The 18,871-nt window shown below is 43.1% G+C and overlaps 2 protein-coding genes and 4 non-coding genes across 6 annotated transcripts; 4 read left to right on the top strand and 2 right to left on the bottom strand.

The window, feature by feature from the left end:
- Positions 1 to 851: 851 nt before the first annotated feature.
- Positions 852 to 1,415, bottom strand: LOC139475990 (histone 24-like). Its single transcript, XM_071259215.1, has one exon. It carries the CDS (start codon positions 1,413 to 1,415, stop codon positions 852 to 854), a length of 564 nt encoding a protein of 187 aa, XP_071115316.1.
- Positions 1,416 to 2,521: 1,106 nt separating this feature from the next.
- Positions 2,522 to 2,640, top strand: LOC139476200 (5S ribosomal RNA). The gene has a single exon (XR_011654119.1). It is a non-coding gene; the product is annotated as a 5S ribosomal RNA (ribosomal RNA).
- A 1,223-nt stretch (positions 2,641 to 3,863) lies between these two features.
- Positions 3,864 to 4,427, bottom strand: LOC139475988 (histone 24-like). Its single transcript, XM_071259213.1, has one exon. It carries the CDS (start codon positions 4,425 to 4,427, stop codon positions 3,864 to 3,866), a length of 564 nt encoding a protein of 187 aa, XP_071115314.1.
- A 1,106-nt stretch (positions 4,428 to 5,533) lies between these two features.
- On the top strand, positions 5,534 to 5,652 carry LOC139476121 (5S ribosomal RNA). The gene has a single exon (XR_011654050.1). It is a non-coding gene; the product is annotated as a 5S ribosomal RNA (ribosomal RNA).
- A 2,893-nt stretch (positions 5,653 to 8,545) lies between these two features.
- On the top strand, positions 8,546 to 8,664 carry LOC139476174 (5S ribosomal RNA). Its single transcript, XR_011654095.1, has one exon. It is a non-coding gene; the product is annotated as a 5S ribosomal RNA (ribosomal RNA).
- A 7,255-nt stretch (positions 8,665 to 15,919) lies between these two features.
- LOC139476198 (5S ribosomal RNA) lies at positions 15,920 to 16,038 on the top strand. The gene has a single exon (XR_011654117.1). It is a non-coding gene; the product is annotated as a 5S ribosomal RNA (ribosomal RNA).
- The last annotated feature ends 2,833 nt before the right edge of the window (positions 16,039 to 18,871 follow it).

The raw sequence follows: 18,871 nt of genomic DNA on the forward strand, positions 1-18,871 counted from the left end.
GGCTCACATCTCTTTGCCTACACAGATAAGAAAAGGAGAAAGAGTTAGATCGTACAGAGCGCCTGTCAATAGGAGTTCACTGGCTTGCTGCTGGAAAATGTATTTTGAAAGCTGTGAGCAAGCTGATCACTGTTGACACGCTTTAAAAATATGGAAAAAAACGATGCGACTGTGTGATAAACCAGCTATTTTATGTTCCCCGTTCTAGCTGATCGCTTGCAAACGTACTTTAGACTTATTAGAAAGGATTTCCATACATTTCTCTCGCCATACAACAGGTAGATGTGACATGTTGCAGGTAGGGGGCTAGGCGAAACGCACACGACCAAGGGCGCACAACTCTTGGCGCTCTATATGAAAAGTCGTGCATAGGCGAGGCGTGTGTCGGTAAAACACCCCGCGGATGTCTGGCCCTTATCGCCGTTTTACACCTTTGAACACAACGTGCATGTGCAGCTACACACATAGGAAGTCTGCACTCAAGGATATTATATCTATCAACGACACTAATCGCCTCACTTTCCAACAGACACCCATTTTGGGGGTTAATAAACAAGCATAACAACAGTCATTAGTGTGAAGACACACTACCCCCCACCCCCACCCCAACACACACACACAATAAAATCCCTGACGTACCTTTATCATCATCACATATGCGTGTTATGTGCGTTGCTGCTACGTTATCTCTGTTACCACAAGAACCTGCACTTTATTTCTGCTATACTGCTAATATAAATATTTATTGTTTTGTTATCAGTGTTTTCAAGTTTTCTTTTGGGGTATTTGGATGGCCCTGAAAAGGGCCTTTGGACCACAGAAATGTGGAGCGAAGGCGTGACAATGAGAGCTTAAGCCTTCTTTGGCTTGGCTGCCTTCTTCTTGGGGGTCTTGACCTTCTTGGGTTTGGCTGCTGCCTTCTTGGGTGTCTTCGCCTTCTTGGGCTTGGCTGCAGCCTTCACCTTCTTTGGTGACTTAGCGGCCTTCTTAGTGGCTGTTTTGGGTTTCTTGGCAGCAGCTGGCTTCTTGACTTTCTTGGGGGATTTGGCAGCCTTCTTTGGTTTGGCAGCTGCCTTAGCCTTCTTGGGTTTTTCGGCTTTCTTTGCCTCGCCAAGACGGAATGATCCAGCGGCTCCAGTTCCCTTTGATTGCTTCAGTGCGCCGTTCTTGACTCCATTTTTCAAAGCAGTCTTGATGCGAGCATTGATGGCCACCTGGTTGTCACCAACCTTGTAGTTGGCCAAGATGTATTTCAGAACAGCCTGTCGGGAAGAACCACCCCTCTCCTTCAGGGATGAAATAGCTTTCTTGATCATCTCCAAATAGGTAGGATGTGCGGCAGCCTTCTTAGGCTTGGCAGCAGCCTTCTTCTTGGGAGTCTTGACAGCAGCGGGGGCAGCAGCAGCATCAGCCATAGTGGTAAGTTTGAGTGGTAAAAATTCACGTCAGCTACGAGAGAAGCACAGAGAGCGAATGACACTTCCCCACAGACGGCCCGGCTGATACTCCGGAGGCGCGGACGTCGGAGGAGACACCTTGCTTGTTGTGGCTGATAGCTGCACGCTTACAAGCGCGTGTGCTTTTTCGTGTATTTGTATCCGAATAATCACTTCTTAATCAAGGAAAGTTTCAATTTCAACAACACAGTTAGGTAGTAAAAACATTTGGCTACATTTCGGTTACAATAGCAACACTCACGGGTGAAGTTCAAAGCCACACGTGATGTTTCCAATGAAGCGACCCAGTCTAAATTGTAGACATCGCTACTTTCAAAAGCACATTTTTAGCCTTGAGACTCAAGTTTTTGCATTTTAAACCTTGCCTGTCAATTCTCAATATATCTAACTATGAAAGTAAAACACAACACTCATCAGTATTGTCTATGATAAGCTAGAACAAGCGTTCAAACAACGACAATGAAGCACGTTTTTCTGACGACTTCGCCATTTTGCAACAGAAAACATTTGACAGTATATTTCTGGAAACATAATTTTGGTCACTTCAATAAAGTTGAAACTAACTTTGTCATAACAAGTAAGTAACGGGGATTTTACTTTCAGGAAAACAGTCTACTAAGACGAGGATCTCGGGACACAAGCACTTAGGGCGCGAAGCCCCGAACAGTAACATATATACATAGGTGTTTAGATCACTCGATCGGTCGTCACAGATTAAGTCTTTTTGCCTGTCTTAATAGCACGATATTAGTAGGGGTCTTCGTCGTTTGGATGTTAATATTACCAGAACAATATAGGCTACCATGCATCAACGAAAAGTGAATGTTTCAGACGAGAGGCCGGATCGAGTGAGCGAGTGTGCCGGGCCTCGTGTTAAACAGTGATCACATGTTTTTACAACGGCTAGATTTTGTAGATTTTAATCCCTGTAAATATACATCATAAATCAACAAACACAACATGTCTACTGAACCCGCTGAAAACGCGAGCATGCTGTTTTCATGGCAATGTCTTTTTACCAATGTGCGGTGTGTATATGTAGCTAAAGTTTGCCGAAAAGCATTGTCTACGGCCATACCACGTTGAAAACACCGGTTCTCGTCCGATCACTGAAGTTAAGCAACGTCGGGCCCGGAGAGTACTTGGATGGGTGACCGCCTGGGAACACCGGGTGCAGTAGACATTTTTGCTATGCGATTCCCACTTTTTTCTTTTTCGACCATAAGGTGCACTTGCCTCATTCACATCTGATGTAATCATACACTTTTATTTCCTTGTAAATGGACCCACTCATGCATGTCTGCTCAAAGACATAGCTGCCAGCCATGTATTCTTACATACCTTTACAGAAAGGACTTTTCCACTATACATGTGATCATATTCAGTTGTCAGTTCACCCAACTCGTCAACTATTCTGAAGGCATGTACGTCCTTTTCGCCACTTAAAGGTGTTTGCGTGCACCGATAATTGACTATTTTACTTACTTTCTTACTTTCAAAGCATGAATATATAATATATACATGTAAAATCATAATGTTGTTCGTGTTAAGTCTCGGCTCACATCTCTTTGCCTACACAGATAAGAAAAGGAGAAAGAGTTAGATCGTACAGAGCGCCTGTCAATAGGAGTTCACTGGCTTGCTGCTGGAAAATGTATTTTGAAAGCTGTGAGCAAGCTGATCACTGTTGACACGCTTTAAAAATATGGAAAAAAACGATGCGACTGTGTGATAAACCAGCTATTTTATGTTCCCCGTTCTAGCTGATCGCTTGCAAACGTACTTTAGACTTATTAGAAAGGATTTCCATACATTTCTCTCGCCATACAACAGGTAGATGTGACATGTTGCAGGTAGGGGGCTAGGCGAAACGCACACGACCAAGGGCGCACAACTCTTGGCGCTCTATATGAAAAGTCGTGCATAGGCGAGGCGTGTGTCGGTAAAACACCCCGCGGATGTCTGGCCCTTATCGCCGTTTTACACCTTTGAACACAACGTGCATGTGCAGCTACACACATAGGAAGTCTGCACTCAAGGATATTATATCTATCAACGACACTAATCGCCTCACTTTCCAACAGACACCCATTTTGGGGGTTAATAAACAAGCATAACAACAGTCATTAGTGTGAAGACACACTACCCCCCACCCCCACCCCAACACACACACACAATAAAATCCCTGACGTACCTTTATCATCATCACATATGCGTGTTATGTGCGTTGCTGCTACGTTATCTCTGTTACCACAAGAACCTGCACTTTATTTCTGCTATACTGCTAATATAAATATTTATTGTTTTGTTATCAGTGTTTTCAAGTTTTCTTTTGGGGTATTTGGATGGCCCTGAAAAGGGCCTTTGGACCACAGAAATGTGGAGCGAAGGCGTGACAATGAGAGCTTAAGCCTTCTTTGGCTTGGCTGCCTTCTTCTTGGGGGTCTTGACCTTCTTGGGTTTGGCTGCTGCCTTCTTGGGTGTCTTCGCCTTCTTGGGCTTGGCTGCAGCCTTCACCTTCTTTGGTGACTTAGCGGCCTTCTTAGTGGCTGTTTTGGGTTTCTTGGCAGCAGCTGGCTTCTTGACTTTCTTGGGGGATTTGGCAGCCTTCTTTGGTTTGGCAGCTGCCTTAGCCTTCTTGGGTTTTTCGGCTTTCTTTGCCTCGCCAAGACGGAATGATCCAGCGGCTCCAGTTCCCTTTGATTGCTTCAGTGCGCCGTTCTTGACTCCATTTTTCAAAGCAGTCTTGATGCGAGCATTGATGGCCACCTGGTTGTCACCAACCTTGTAGTTGGCCAAGATGTATTTCAGAACAGCCTGTCGGGAAGAACCACCCCTCTCCTTCAGGGATGAAATAGCTTTCTTGATCATCTCCAAATAGGTAGGATGTGCGGCAGCCTTCTTAGGCTTGGCAGCAGCCTTCTTCTTGGGAGTCTTGACAGCAGCGGGGGCAGCAGCAGCATCAGCCATAGTGGTAAGTTTGAGTGGTAAAAATTCACGTCAGCTACGAGAGAAGCACAGAGAGCGAATGACACTTCCCCACAGACGGCCCGGCTGATACTCCGGAGGCGCGGACGTCGGAGGAGACACCTTGCTTGTTGTGGCTGATAGCTGCACGCTTACAAGCGCGTGTGCTTTTTCGTGTATTTGTATCCGAATAATCACTTCTTAATCAAGGAAAGTTTCAATTTCAACAACACAGTTAGGTAGTAAAAACATTTGGCTACATTTCGGTTACAATAGCAACACTCACGGGTGAAGTTCAAAGCCACACGTGATGTTTCCAATGAAGCGACCCAGTCTAAATTGTAGACATCGCTACTTTCAAAAGCACATTTTTAGCCTTGAGACTCAAGTTTTTGCATTTTAAACCTTGCCTGTCAATTCTCAATATATCTAACTATGAAAGTAAAACACAACACTCATCAGTATTGTCTATGATAAGCTAGAACAAGCGTTCAAACAACGACAATGAAGCACGTTTTTCTGACGACTTCGCCATTTTGCAACAGAAAACATTTGACAGTATATTTCTGGAAACATAATTTTGGTCACTTCAATAAAGTTGAAACTAACTTTGTCATAACAAGTAAGTAACGGGGATTTTACTTTCAGGAAAACAGTCTACTAAGACGAGGATCTCGGGACACAAGCACTTAGGGCGCGAAGCCCCGAACAGTAACATATATACATAGGTGTTTAGATCACTCGATCGGTCGTCACAGATTAAGTCTTTTTGCCTGTCTTAATAGCACGATATTAGTAGGGGTCTTCGTCGTTTGGATGTTAATATTACCAGAACAATATAGGCTACCATGCATCAACGAAAAGTGAATGTTTCAGACGAGAGGCCGGATCGAGTGAGCGAGTGTGCCGGGCCTCGTGTTAAACAGTGATCACATGTTTTTACAACGGCTAGATTTTGTAGATTTTAATCCCTGTAAATATACATCATAAATCAACAAACACAACATGTCTACTGAACCCGCTGAAAACGCGAGCATGCTGTTTTCATGGCAATGTCTTTTTACCAATGTGCGGTGTGTATATGTAGCTAAAGTTTGCCGATAAGCATTGTCTACGGCCATACCACGTTGAAAACACCGGTTCTCGTCCGATCACCGAACTTAAGCAACGTCGGGCCCGGAGAGTACTTGGATGGGTGACCGCCTGGGAACACCGGGTGCAGTAGACATTTTTGCTATGCGATTCCCACTTTTTTCTTTTTCGACCATAAGGTGCACTTGCCTCATTCACATCTGATGTAATCATACACTTTTATTTCCTTGTAAATGGACCCACTCATGCATGTCTGCTCAAAGACATAGCTGCCAGCCATGTATTCTTACATACCTTTACAGAAAGGACTTTTCCACTATACATGTGATCATATTCAGTTGTCAGTTCACCCAACTCGTCAACTATTCTGAAGGCATGTACGTCCTTTTCGCCACATAAAGGTGTTTGCGTGCACCGATAATTGACTATTTTACTTACTTTCTTACTTTCAAAGCATGAATATATAATATATACATGTAAAATCATAATGTTGTTCGTGTTAAGTCTCGGCTCACATCTCTTTGCCTACACAGATAAGAAAAGGAGAAAGAGTTAGATCGTACAGAGCGCCTGTCAATAGGAGTTCACTGGCTTGCTGCTGGAAAATGTATTTTGAAAGCTGTGAGCAAGCTGATCACTGTTGACACGCTTTAAAAATATGGAAAAAAACGATGCGACTGTGTGATAAACCAGCTATTTTATGTTCCCCGTTCTAGCTGATCGCTTGCAAACGTACTTTAGACTTATTAGAAAGGATTTCCATACATTTCTCTCGCCATACAACAGGTAGATGTGACATGTTGCAGGTAGGGGGCTAGGCGAAACGCACACGACCAAGGGCGCACAACTCTTGGCGCTCTATATGAAAAGTCGTGCATAGGCGAGGCGTGTGTCGGTAAAACACCCCGCGGATGTCTGGCCCTTATCGCCGTTTTACACCTTTGAACACAACGTGCATGTGCAGCTACACACATAGGAAGTCTGCACTCAAGGATATTATATCTATCAACGACACTAATCGCCTCACTTTCCAACAGACACCCATTTTGGGGGTTAATAAACAAGCATAACAACAGTCATTAGTGTGAAGACACACTACCCCCCACCCCCACCCCAACACACACACACAATAAAATCCCTGACGTACCTTTATCATCATCACATATGCGTGTTATGTGCGTTGCTGCTACGTTATCTCTGTTACCACAAGAACCTGCACTTTATTTCTGCTATACTGCTAATATAAATATTTATTGTTTTGTTATCAGTGTTTTCAAGTTTTCTTTTGGGGTATTTGGATGGCCCTGAAAAGGGCCTTTGGACCACAGAAATGTGGAGCGAAGGCGTGACAATGAGAGCTTAAGCCTTCTTTGGCTTGACTGCCTTCTTCTTGGGGGTCTTGACCTTCTTGGGTTTGGCTGCTGCCTTCTTGGGTGTCTTCGCCTTCTTGGGCTTGGCTGCAGCCTTCACCTTCTTTGGTGACTTAGCGGCCTTCTTAGTGGCTGTTTTGGGTTTCTTGGCAGCAGCTGGCTTCTTGACTTTCTTGGGGGATTTGGCAGCCTTCTTTGGTTTGGCAGCTGCCTTAGCCTTCTTGGGTTTTTCGGCTTTCTTTGCCTCGCCAAGACGGAATGATCCAGCGGCTCCAGTTCCCTTTGATTGCTTCAGTGCGCCGTTCTTGACTCCATTTTTCAAAGCAGTCTTGATGCGAGCATTGATGGCCACCTGGTTGTCACCAACCTTGTAGTTGGCCAAGATGTATTTCAGAACAGCCTGTCGGGAAGAACCACCCCTCTCCTTCAGGGATGAAATAGCTTTCTTGATCATCTCCAAATAGGTAGGATGTGCGGCAGCCTTCTTAGGCTTGGCAGCAGCCTTCTTCTTGGGAGTCTTGACAGCAGCGGGGGCAGCAGCAGCATCAGCCATAGTGGTAAGTTTGAGTGGTAAAAATTCACGTCAGCTACGAGAGAAGCACAGAGAGCGAATGACACTTCCCCACAGACGGCCCGGCTGATACTCCGGAGGCGCGGACGTCGGAGGAGACACCTTGCTTGTTGTGGCTGATAGCTGCACGCTTACAAGCGCGTGTGCTTTTTCGTGTATTTGTATCCGAATAATCACTTCTTAATCAAGGAAAGTTTCAATTTCAACAACACAGTTAGGTAGTAAAAACATTTGGCTACATTTCGGTTACAATAGCAACACTCACGGGTGAAGTTCAAAGCCACACGTGATGTTTCCAATGAAGCGACCCAGTCTAAATTGTAGACATCGCTACTTTCAAAAGCACATTTTTAGCCTTGAGACTCAAGTTTTTGCATTTTAAACCTTGCCTGTCAATTCTCAATATATCTAACTATGAAAGTAAAACACAACACTCATCAGTATTGTCTATGATAAGCTAGAACAAGCGTTCAAACAACGACAATGAAGCACGTTTTTCTGACGACTTCGCCATTTTGCAACAGAAAACATTTGACAGTATATTTCTGGAAACATAATTTTGGTCACTTCAATAAAGTTGAAACTAACTTTGTCATAACAAGTAAGTAACGGGGATTTTACTTTCAGGAAAACAGTCTACTAAGACGAGGATCTCGGGACACAAGCACTTAGGGCGCGAAGCCCCGAACAGTAACATATATACATAGGTGTTTAGATCACTCGATCGGTCGTCACAGATTAAGTCTTTTTGCCTGTCTTAATAGCACGATATTAGTAGGGGTCTTCGTCGTTTGGATGTTAATATTACCAGAACAATATAGGCTACCATGCATCAACGAAAAGTGAATGTTTCAGACGAGAGGCCGGATCGAGTGAGCGAGTGTGCCGGGCCTCGTGTTAAACAGTGATCACATGTTTTTACAACGGCTAGATTTTGTAGATTTTAATCCCTGTAAATATACATCATAAATCAACAAACACAACATGTCTACTGAACCCGCTGAAAACGCGAGCATGCTGTTTTCATGGCAATGTCTTTTTACCAATGTGCGGTGTGTATATGTAGCTAAAGTTTGCCGATAAGCATTGTCTACGGCCATACCACGTTGAAAACACCGGTTCTCGTCCGATCACCGAAGTTAAGCAACGTCGGGCCCGGAGAGTACTTGGATGGGTGACCGCCTGGGAACACCGGGTGCAGTAGACATTTTTGCTATGCGATTCCCACTTTTTTCTTTTTCGACCATAAGGTGCACTTGCCTCATTCACATCTGATGTAATCATACACTTTTATTTCCTTGTAAATGGACCCACTCATGCATGTCTGCTCAAAGACATAGCTGCCAGCCATGTATTCTTACATACCTTTACAGAAAGGACTTTTCCACTATACATGTGATCATATTCAGTTGTCAGTTCACCCAACTCGTCAACTATTCTGAAGGCATGTACGTCCTTTTCGCCACATAAAGGTGTTTGCGTGCACCGATAATTGACTATTTTACTTACTTTCTTACTTTCAAAGCATGAATATATAATATATACATGTAAAATCATAATGTTGTTCGTGTTAAGTCTCGGCTCACATCTCTTTGCCTACACAGATAAGAAAAGGAGAAAGAGTTAGATCGTACAGAGCGCCTGTCAATAGGAGTTCACTGGCTTGCTGCTGGAAAATGTATTTTGAAAGCTGTGAGCAAGCTGATCACTGTTGACACGCTTTAAAAATATGGAAAAAAACGATGCGACTGTGTGATAAACCAGCTATTTTATGTTCCCCGTTCTAGCTGATCGCTTGCAAACGTACTTTAGACTTATTAGAAAGGATTTCCATACATTTCTCTCGCCATACAACAGGTAGATGTGACATGTTGCAGGTAGGGGGCTAGGCGAAACGCACACGACCAAGGGCGCACAACTCTTGGCGCTCTATATGAAAAGTCGTGCATAGGCGAGGCGTGTGTCGGTAAAACACCCCGCGGATGTCTGGCCCTTATCGCCGTTTTACACCTTTGAACACAACGTGCATGTGCAGCTACACACATAGGAAGTCTGCACTCAAGGATATTATATCTATCAACGACACTAATCGCCTCACTTTCCAACAGACACCCATTTTGGGGGTTAATAAACAAGCATAACAACAGTCATTAGTGTGAAGACACACTACCCCCCACCCCCACCCCAACACACACACACAATAAAATCCCTGACGTACCTTTATCATCATCACATATGCGTGTTATGTGCGTTGCTGCTACGTTATCTCTGTTACCACAAGAACCTGCACTTTATTTCTGCTATACTGCTAATATAAATATTTATTGTTTTGTTATCAGTGTTTTCAAGTTTTCTTTTGGGGTATTTGGATGGCCCTGAAAAGGGCCTTTGGACCACAGAAATGTGGAGCGAAGGCGTGACAATGAGAGCTTAAGCCTTCTTTGGCTTGACTGCCTTCTTCTTGGGGGTCTTGACCTTCTTGGGTTTGGCTGCTGCCTTCTTGGGTGTCTTCGCCTTCTTGGGCTTGGCTGCAGCCTTCACCTTCTTTGGTGACTTAGCGGCCTTCTTAGTGGCTGTTTTGGGTTTCTTGGCAGCAGCTGGCTTCTTGACTTTCTTGGGGGATTTGGCAGCCTTCTTTGGTTTGGCAGCTGCCTTAGCCTTCTTGGGTTTTTCGGCTTTCTTTGCCTCGCCAAGACGGAATGATCCAGCGGCTCCAGTTCCCTTTGATTGCTTCAGTGCGCCGTTCTTGACTCCATTTTTCAAAGCAGTCTTGATGCGAGCATTGATGGCCACCTGGTTGTCACCAACCTTGTAGTTGGCCAAGATGTATTTCAGAACAGCCTGTCGGGAAGAACCACCCCTCTCCTTCAGGGATGAAATAGCTTTCTTGATCATCTCCAAATAGGTAGGATGTGCGGCAGCCTTCTTAGGCTTGGCAGCAGCCTTCTTCTTGGGAGTCTTGACAGCAGCGGGGGCAGCAGCAGCATCAGCCATAGTGGTAAGTTTGAGTGGTAAAAATTCACGTCAGCTACGAGAGAAGCACAGAGAGCGAATGACACTTCCCCACAGACGGCCCGGCTGATACTCCGGAGGCGCGGACGTCGGAGGAGACACCTTGCTTGTTGTGGCTGATAGCTGCACGCTTACAAGCGCGTGTGAATATGAATGCACAACCGAGGAAGACATAAACGAAATAACTCTCTCAACCCCCCAAAAAACCAAAACCTTTAAACACAGGCCTCAGCAAATGTCAAACAACAAACTAAACAACTTAACCATCCTTCTCGCATACATGCTAAAGGAAATAAACCCAAACGCTAGCACTAAAGCTTTCTATACCGTAGCAAATAAGCTTAAACTGACAACCCTTACCTTCGAATTCTTCAGCATAGGCCTCGAATTAGTTAGCCCTACCTCAACCAAGTAAAAACCCCTAGCCTAAATCAAAACCTAACCTCCAAACACTAAAAGCCCAAATAATGGAAGGCCTAAACATATTTCAGTGGAATGCCAATGGACTAAATTCCCACGGCCACGAACTAAAAGCAAAATTTAAACAAGATAAGGGTCCGCACATTGCCTGTATCCAAGAAACCAAATTCTCAAAAAAATCTAAATTTACTCTACCAAACTACAACTCAGTTAGAACAGACCGAGCCAAACCTAAAACCGCTAGAGCCGCAGGAGGATTAATAATACTAATCAGAGAAGACATTAACTATGAAGAAATCAAAATAAACACACCAAACCTAGAAGCAAACGGCATCCAAATAACTCTCAAAAACCAAAAAATAAACATCATTAACGTATACCACTGGGTAGAACAAAAAATTCAAGCTGAGGACCTAAACAAATTACTGCAAATAAGCAATAAATCAACTATATTCCTAGGAGACTTTAACGCTCACCACCCCACCTGGAGCATAGATGAAAAAATAGATAATCATGGCAAACTAATCTCTGAATGGATAGAAACAAATAACCTTGTACTCCTAAACAATAACCAACCAACTAGATACGATAAGAAAAACCATAAAATGTCGGCTATCGACCTAACCATATGCACCCCAGATCTGGCCCAAAGTACTCAATGGGAAGTTCACGACGCCCCACTAGGTAGTGACCACTTCCCTATAAACATTACCATAGGCAATACAAACGTTCCTACCCAAACAGAAAACCTAGAACCAAAATTCAACTATAACCAAGCTAACTGGGACAAATTTCAGGATATCTGCAACCAAGCCAACCTAACCAAACTAGAAAATAAGGACCCAGAAATCTACTGCAAAAACCTAACAGACTACATAATTAACGCAGCCAAAGCATCAATACCTTATAAAACAAATAACGTAGGCAAACCCTCGGTACCATGGTGGAACGAGGAAATAGAACAAACTAGACGCAAACGTAAAACAGCCTTCAATAGAGCCAAACGCGACCATAACCATATAACGGTAGCTCACGAACTAAACCACAAGGTCCAAAAACTAGTCAAAATAGCTAAAACCAAAGATTGGAAATTATTTTGTGAAGGAGTAAATAATCGCACAGATGCCAGAACAGTCTGGCGTAAAATCCACGCCATTAGAGGCTTAAAACGTCACAAAAAAACACCCAACATAAACAATTCAACCAACCCTACCGAAAAGGCAAATAACCTAGCAAACCACTTCTCGGCCATAAGCAGCAACAATAACTTCAGCGAAAAATTCCAACAAAAACTTAAAGCAGAAGCCAAACCTACTAAAGTACCAAATAATGATAACCTCGAAATAAACCAACCTTACTCAATGGAAGAACTCCAGTACGTACTCCAAAATAGGAAAAAGGGAACTGCCCCAGGACTAGACCTAACATCCTACCAAATAATCAAAAAACTCCCCCCCAACCTACTCCAGGCACTACTTAAACTATATAACCTAATCTATCAAAACGGACAGGTACCAACTCCCTGGAAACAGGCACTAGTCATCCCTATCCCTAAACCCGATAAACCAACTAACCAGGCAAATTCTTATAGACCAATATCCCTAACCTCAAACCTATGTAAAGTAATGGAATCTATGGCCAAAAATAGACTACAACACTACTTAACTCAAAATAACATCATAAACACAGATCAAAGCGGTTTCACTCCTGGCCGCTCAACCTTAGATAATCTCGCCCGACTAGAACAGGACATAAAGACGGGACAACTCAACAAACAATACACAACAGGCATCTTTCTGGATTTCTCCAAAGCATTCGACATGGTTTGGCACAACGGGCTAATACAAAAACTTAAAAAAATAGGACTAAAAGGACAAATAATAAACTACATTCAGGACTTTCTAAACGAACGTAAAATAACAGTGGGGATAGACCATACTCTATCGGACCAGTGTCCCCTAGAAAATGGCACTCCCCAGGGCAGTATCCTCAGCCCCACACTCTTTAATATAATGATAAACGATCTCTTCGAGGGCCTATCCCCTAAAGTAAACACATCCAAATTCGCGGATGATGGAGCCCTCTGGATCCGCACAAAAAGTATTAATATGGCCCAAAATTTACTCCAAAAATCTCTTAATAAAATACAACAATGGGCTGACAAATGGGGCTTCTCCCTTAACTCAGAAAAAACAACAGGAATAGTATTCAAACATAAAAACATGAAACCCGCCTCCCCAATTCTCCAGCTAAACAACCAAACAATCAAATTTCAAAAACAAACCAAATTCTTAGGACTTATCTTCGATCAACATCTCACCTGGGATGCTCACATCCAAAACCTAACAACTAAATGCAGTAAAGACCTAAACACCCTAAGATGCCTCACTGGCTCAAACTGGGGAGCCTCCAAAGATACCCTCCTCTCACTCTACATATCACTAATTAGATCAAAACTAGACTACGGCTGCGCCATATACAACACCCTAAACAACTCTCTATCTAAAAAACTTGACTCAATACAATATCAGGCTCTCAAACTAATTACACGCACCCAACATGGCACCTCCTACACTTCACTCCAGGCCTTAACAGGAGAAATGCCACTAAGTCTACGCAGGGAACAGCTAAGCTTAAATTTCTGGGCCGCATCCCAATCAAACCCTCTCATCCAAAACCTAATAAACCAAAATATCAGCCCCAAAAACCAAGCTCTAGCTCGTAAACACCCCTTACTTACCCCAATATCTCAAAGAATAACAAACTACCTAAATGAACACCAAATTAAAAATCTTAAACAAAACTGCAAACAATCAAATATCTTCACCCCTAAACTTAAAATACCCAAAATAGACACAACACTAGCTAGCCAAATAAATAAACAAACCGACCCAAACATAGCTAAAACCACCACACTAGCATACATACACGAAAATTGGCCAAATTGGTGTCACATTTACACGGACGGATCTTCAGATCCGACCTCCAAACACACAGGTTTCGGAGTCCATACCACACAACCAACTAAAACTACACAATCCTTCCGACTCCCAAACAACCAATCAATATTCACGGCAGAACTAATGGGCATGGCCTCAGCCCTCCATAGTCAAGAATCCAAAAACCACAATAAAATCCTAATACTTACCGACTCCCTAAGTGGACTGCAAGCCCTCAAAAACAAAAATACCAAAAACCGACCTAAATTAATAAATCTAATACTTAAAAGCTCCAACGACCTAACTAACGCAGGCAAACAAATAACTTTCTTGTGGATACCCGCCCACGTAGGAATATACGGTAATGAAAACGCCGATAAGGCAGCTAAACTATCCCTCAAAATCCCAGAAATAAGCTTAAACTTACCCATCTCAAAATCAGAAATTAAAATTGTAAATAAGCAAAAAATCACCAAAAAATGGCATAACCTATATCTAAACTCAAATAGCCAAATCAAAAAAGTACTCAGCAAACCACTAACCAAACCAAAAATTCACCATCCATCAAAAAAAATCGACAGAGTAATCACTAAACTCCAAACAGGACACACCAACCTAAATAACCACCTAAAAAAAATAAAAAAACATACTACAGGTAACTGCCCACACTGCAAACAACTAGAAACCCCAGAACACGCACTCATCTACTGCACACACTACCTAACACATCGAACCGCATTACAAACCACCCTCAATCTAAACCAGGCTCTCACTCTAGAAGCAATACTAAACCCACAAAATAAACTAGAAAACTTCAAGGCCTTAGGCGTATTCTTAATCAAAACGGAACTAATAAAACGCATCTAAAAACACTATAATCCACCAAATCAAAATTACATAAACACACAAAAATCCACCATACCCAGCTCCCTTAGTTCTCCTCCCTTACCCCATCGGCATCTATTCCAAATCTCAAAATTCCCAAATTCTATATAAGCAACCCCTAAAGCCCCCTCTTGGGTTGCACACACCACTTTCGCCCCTTTCGGAAACACATTAAATGGCCTGGCCGGGCCCGTGTGCGAAATACGCATCAGTCGGAAAGCGCACGTTAAATCTACAAAGTAAGTAAGTAAGTAAGCGCGTGTGCTTTTTCGTGTATTTGTATCCGAATAATCACTTCTTAATCAAGGAAAGTTTCAATTTCAACAACACAGTTAGGTAGTAAAAACATTTGGCTACATTTCGGTTACAATAGCAACACTCACGGGTGAAGTTCAAAGCCACACGTGATGTTTCCAATGAAGCGACCCAGTCTAAATTGTAGACATCGCTACTTTCAAAAGCACATTTTTAGCCTTGAGACTCAAGTTTTTGCATTTTAAACCTTGCCTGTCAATTCTCAATATATCTAACTATGAAAGTAAAACACAACACTCATCAGTATTGTCTATGATAAGCTAGAACAAGCGTTCAAACAACGACAATGAAGCACGTTTTTCTGACGACTTCGCCATTTTGCAACAGAAAACATTTGACAGTATATTTCTGGAAACATAATTTTGGTCACTTCAATAAAGTTGAAACTAACTTTGTCATAACAAGTAAGTAACGGGGATTTTACTTTCAGGAAAACAGTCTACTAAGACGAGGATCTCGGGACACAAGCACTTAGGGCGCGAAGCCCCGAACAGTAACATATATACATAGGTGTTTAGATCACTCGATCGGTCGTCACAGATTAAGTCTTTTTGCCTGTCTTAATAGCACGATATTAGTAGGGGTCTTCGTCGTTTGGATGTTAATATTACCAGAACAATATAGGCTACCATGCATCAACGAAAAGTGAATGTTTCAGACGAGAGGCCGGATCGAGTGAGCGAGTGTGCCGGGCCTCGTGTTAAACAGTGATCACATGTTTTTACAACGGCTAGATTTTGTAGATTTTAATCCCTGTAAATATACATCATAAATCAACAAACACAACATGTCTACTGAACCCGCTGAAAACGCGAGCATGCTGTTTTCATGGCAATGTCTTTTTACCAATGTGCGGTGTGTATATGTAGCTAAAGTTTGCCGATAAGCATTGTCTACGGCCATACCACGTTGAAAACACCGGTTCTCGTCCGATCACCGAAGATAAGCAACGTCGGGCCCGGAGAGTACTTGGATGGGTGACCGCCTGGGAACACCGGGTGCAGTAGACATTTTTGCTATGCGATTCCCACTTTTTTCTTTTTCGACCATAAGGTGCACTTGCCTCATTCACATCTGATGTAATCATACACTTTTATTTCCTTGTAAATGGACCCACTCATGCATGTCTGCTCAAAGACATAGCTGCCAGCCATGTATTCTTACATACCTTTACAGAAAGGACTTTTCCACTATACATGTGATCATATTCAGTTGTCAGTTCACCCAACTCGTCAACTATTCTGAAGGCATGTACGTCCTTTTCGCCACTTAAAGGTGTTTGCGTGCACCGATAATTGACTATTTTACTTACTTTCTTACTTTCAAAGCATGAATATATAATATATACATGTAAAATCATAATGTTGTTCGTGTTAAGTCTCGGCTCACATCTCTTTGCCTACACAGATAAGAAAAGGAGAAAGAGTTAGATCGTACAGAGCGCCTGTCAATAGGAGTTCACTGGCTTGCTGCTGGAAAATGTATTTTGAAAGCTGTGAGCAAGCTGATCACTGTTGACACGCTTTAAAAATATGGAAAAAAACGATGTGACTGTGTGATAAACCAGCTATTTTATGTTCCCCGTTCTAGCTGATCGCTTGCAAACGTACTTTAGACTTATTAGAAAGGATTTCCATACATTTCTCTCGCCATACAACAGGTAGATGTGACATGTTGCAGGTAGGGGGCTAGGCGAAACGCACACGACCAAGGGCGCACAACTCTTGGCGCTCTATATGAAAAGTCGTGCATAGGCGAGGCGTGTGTCGGTAAAACACCCCGCGGATGTCTGGCCCTTATCGCCGTTTTACACCTTTGAACACAACGTGCATGTGCAGCTACACACATAGGAAGTCTGCACTCAAGGATATTATATCTATCAACGACACTAATCGCCTCACTTTCCAACAGACACCCATTTTGGGGGTTAATAAACAAGCATAACAACAGTCATTAGTGTGAAGACACACTACCCCCCACCCCCACCCCAACACACACACACAATAAAATCCCTGACGTACCTTTATCATCATCACATATGCGTGTTATGTGCGTTGCTGCTACGTTATCTCTGTTACCACAAGAACCTGCACTTTATTTCTGCTATACTGCTAATATAAATATTTATTGTTTTGTTATCAGTGTTTTCAAGTTTTCTTTTGGGGTATTTGGATGGCCCTGAAAAGGGCCTTTGGACCACAGAAATGTGGAGCGAAGGCGTGACAATGAGAGCTTAAGCCTTCTTTGGCTTGACTGCCTTCTTCTTGGGGGTCTTGACCTTCTTGGGTTTGGCTGCTGCCTTCTTGGGTGTCTTCGCCTTCTTGGGCTTGGCTGCAGCCTTCACCTTCTTTGGTGACTTAGCGGCCTTCTTAGTGGCTGTTTTGGGTTTCTTGGCAGCAGCTGGCTTCTTGACTTTCTTGGGGGATTTGGCAGCCTTCTTTGGTTTGGCAGCTGCCTTAGCCTTCTTGGGTTTTTCGGCTTTCTTTGCCTCGCCAAGACGGAATGATCCAGCGGCTCCAGTTCCCTTTGATTGCTTCAGTGCGCCGTTCTTGACTCCATTTTTCAAAGCAGTCTTGATGCGAGCATTGATGGCCACCTGGTTGTCACCAACCTTGTAGTTGGCCAAGATGTATTTCAGAACAGCCTGTCGGGAAGAACCACCCCTCTCCTTCAGGGATGAAATAGCTTTCTTGATCATCTCCAAATAGGTAGGATGTGCGGCAGCCTTCTTAGGCTTGGCAGCAGCCTTCTTCTTGGGAGTCTTGACAGCAGCGGGGGCAGCAGCAGCATCAGCCATAGTGGTAAGTTTGAGTGGTAAAAATTCACGTCAGCTACGAGAGAAGCACAGAGAGCGAATGACACTTCCCCACAGACGGCCCGGCTGATACTCCGGAGGCGCGGACGTCGGAGGAGACACCTTGCTTGTTGTGGCTGATAGCTGCACGCTTACAAGCGCGTGTGCTTTTTCGTGTATTTGTATCCGAATAATCACTTCTTAATCAAGGAAAGTTTCAATTTCAACAACACAGTTAGGTAGTAAAAACATTTGGCTACATTTCGGTTACAATAGCAACACTCACGGGTGAAGTTCAAAGCCACACGTGATGTTTCCAATGAAGCGACCCAGTCTAAATTGTAGACATCGCTACTTTCAAAAGCACATTTTTAGCCTTGAGACTCAAGTTTTTGCATTTTAAACGTTGCCTGTCAATTCTCAATATATCTAACTATGAAAGTAAAACACAACACTCATCAGTATTGTCTATGATAAGCTAGAACAAGCGTTCAAACAACGACAATGAAGCACGTTTTTCTGACGACTTCGCCATTTTGCAACAGAAAACATTTGACAGTATATTTCTGGAAACATAATTTTGGTCACTTCAATAAAGTTGAAACTAACTTTGTCATAACAAGTAAGTAACGGGGATTTTACTTTCAGGAAAACAGTCTACTAAGACGAGGATCTCGGGACACAAGCACTTAGGGCGCGAAGCCCCGAACAGTAACATATATACATAGGTGTTTAGATCACTCGATCGGTCGTCACAGATTAAGTCTTTTTGCCTGTCTTAATAGCACGATATTAGTAGGGGTCTTCGTCGTTTGGATGTTAATATTACCAGAACAATATAGGCTACCATGCATCAACGAAAAGTGAATGTTTCAGACGAGAGGCCGGATCGAGTGAGCGAGTGTGCCGGGCCTCGTGTTAAACAGTGATCACATGTTTTTACAACGGCTAGATTTTGTAGATTTTAATCCCTGTAAATATACATCATAAATCAACAAACACAACATGTCTACTGAACCCGCTGAAAACGCGAGCATGCTGTTTTCATG

The sequence above is a fragment of the Haliotis cracherodii genome, unplaced genomic scaffold (assembly GCF_022045235.1).
Source record: "Haliotis cracherodii isolate W230 unplaced genomic scaffold, xgHalCrac1.p SCAF_3, whole genome shotgun sequence".
Classification (NCBI taxonomy): domain Eukaryota; kingdom Metazoa; phylum Mollusca; class Gastropoda; order Lepetellida; family Haliotidae; genus Haliotis; species Haliotis cracherodii.

What these genes read in the sequence shown, in the direction of transcription:
- LOC139475988 (XM_071259213.1), bottom strand. Translation starts at nt 4,427, where the DNA reads ATGGCTGATGCTGCTGCTGCCCCCGCTGCTGTCAAGACTCCCAAGAAG.
- LOC139475990 (XM_071259215.1), bottom strand. Translation starts at nt 1,415, where the DNA reads ATGGCTGATGCTGCTGCTGCCCCCGCTGCTGTCAAGACTCCCAAGAAG.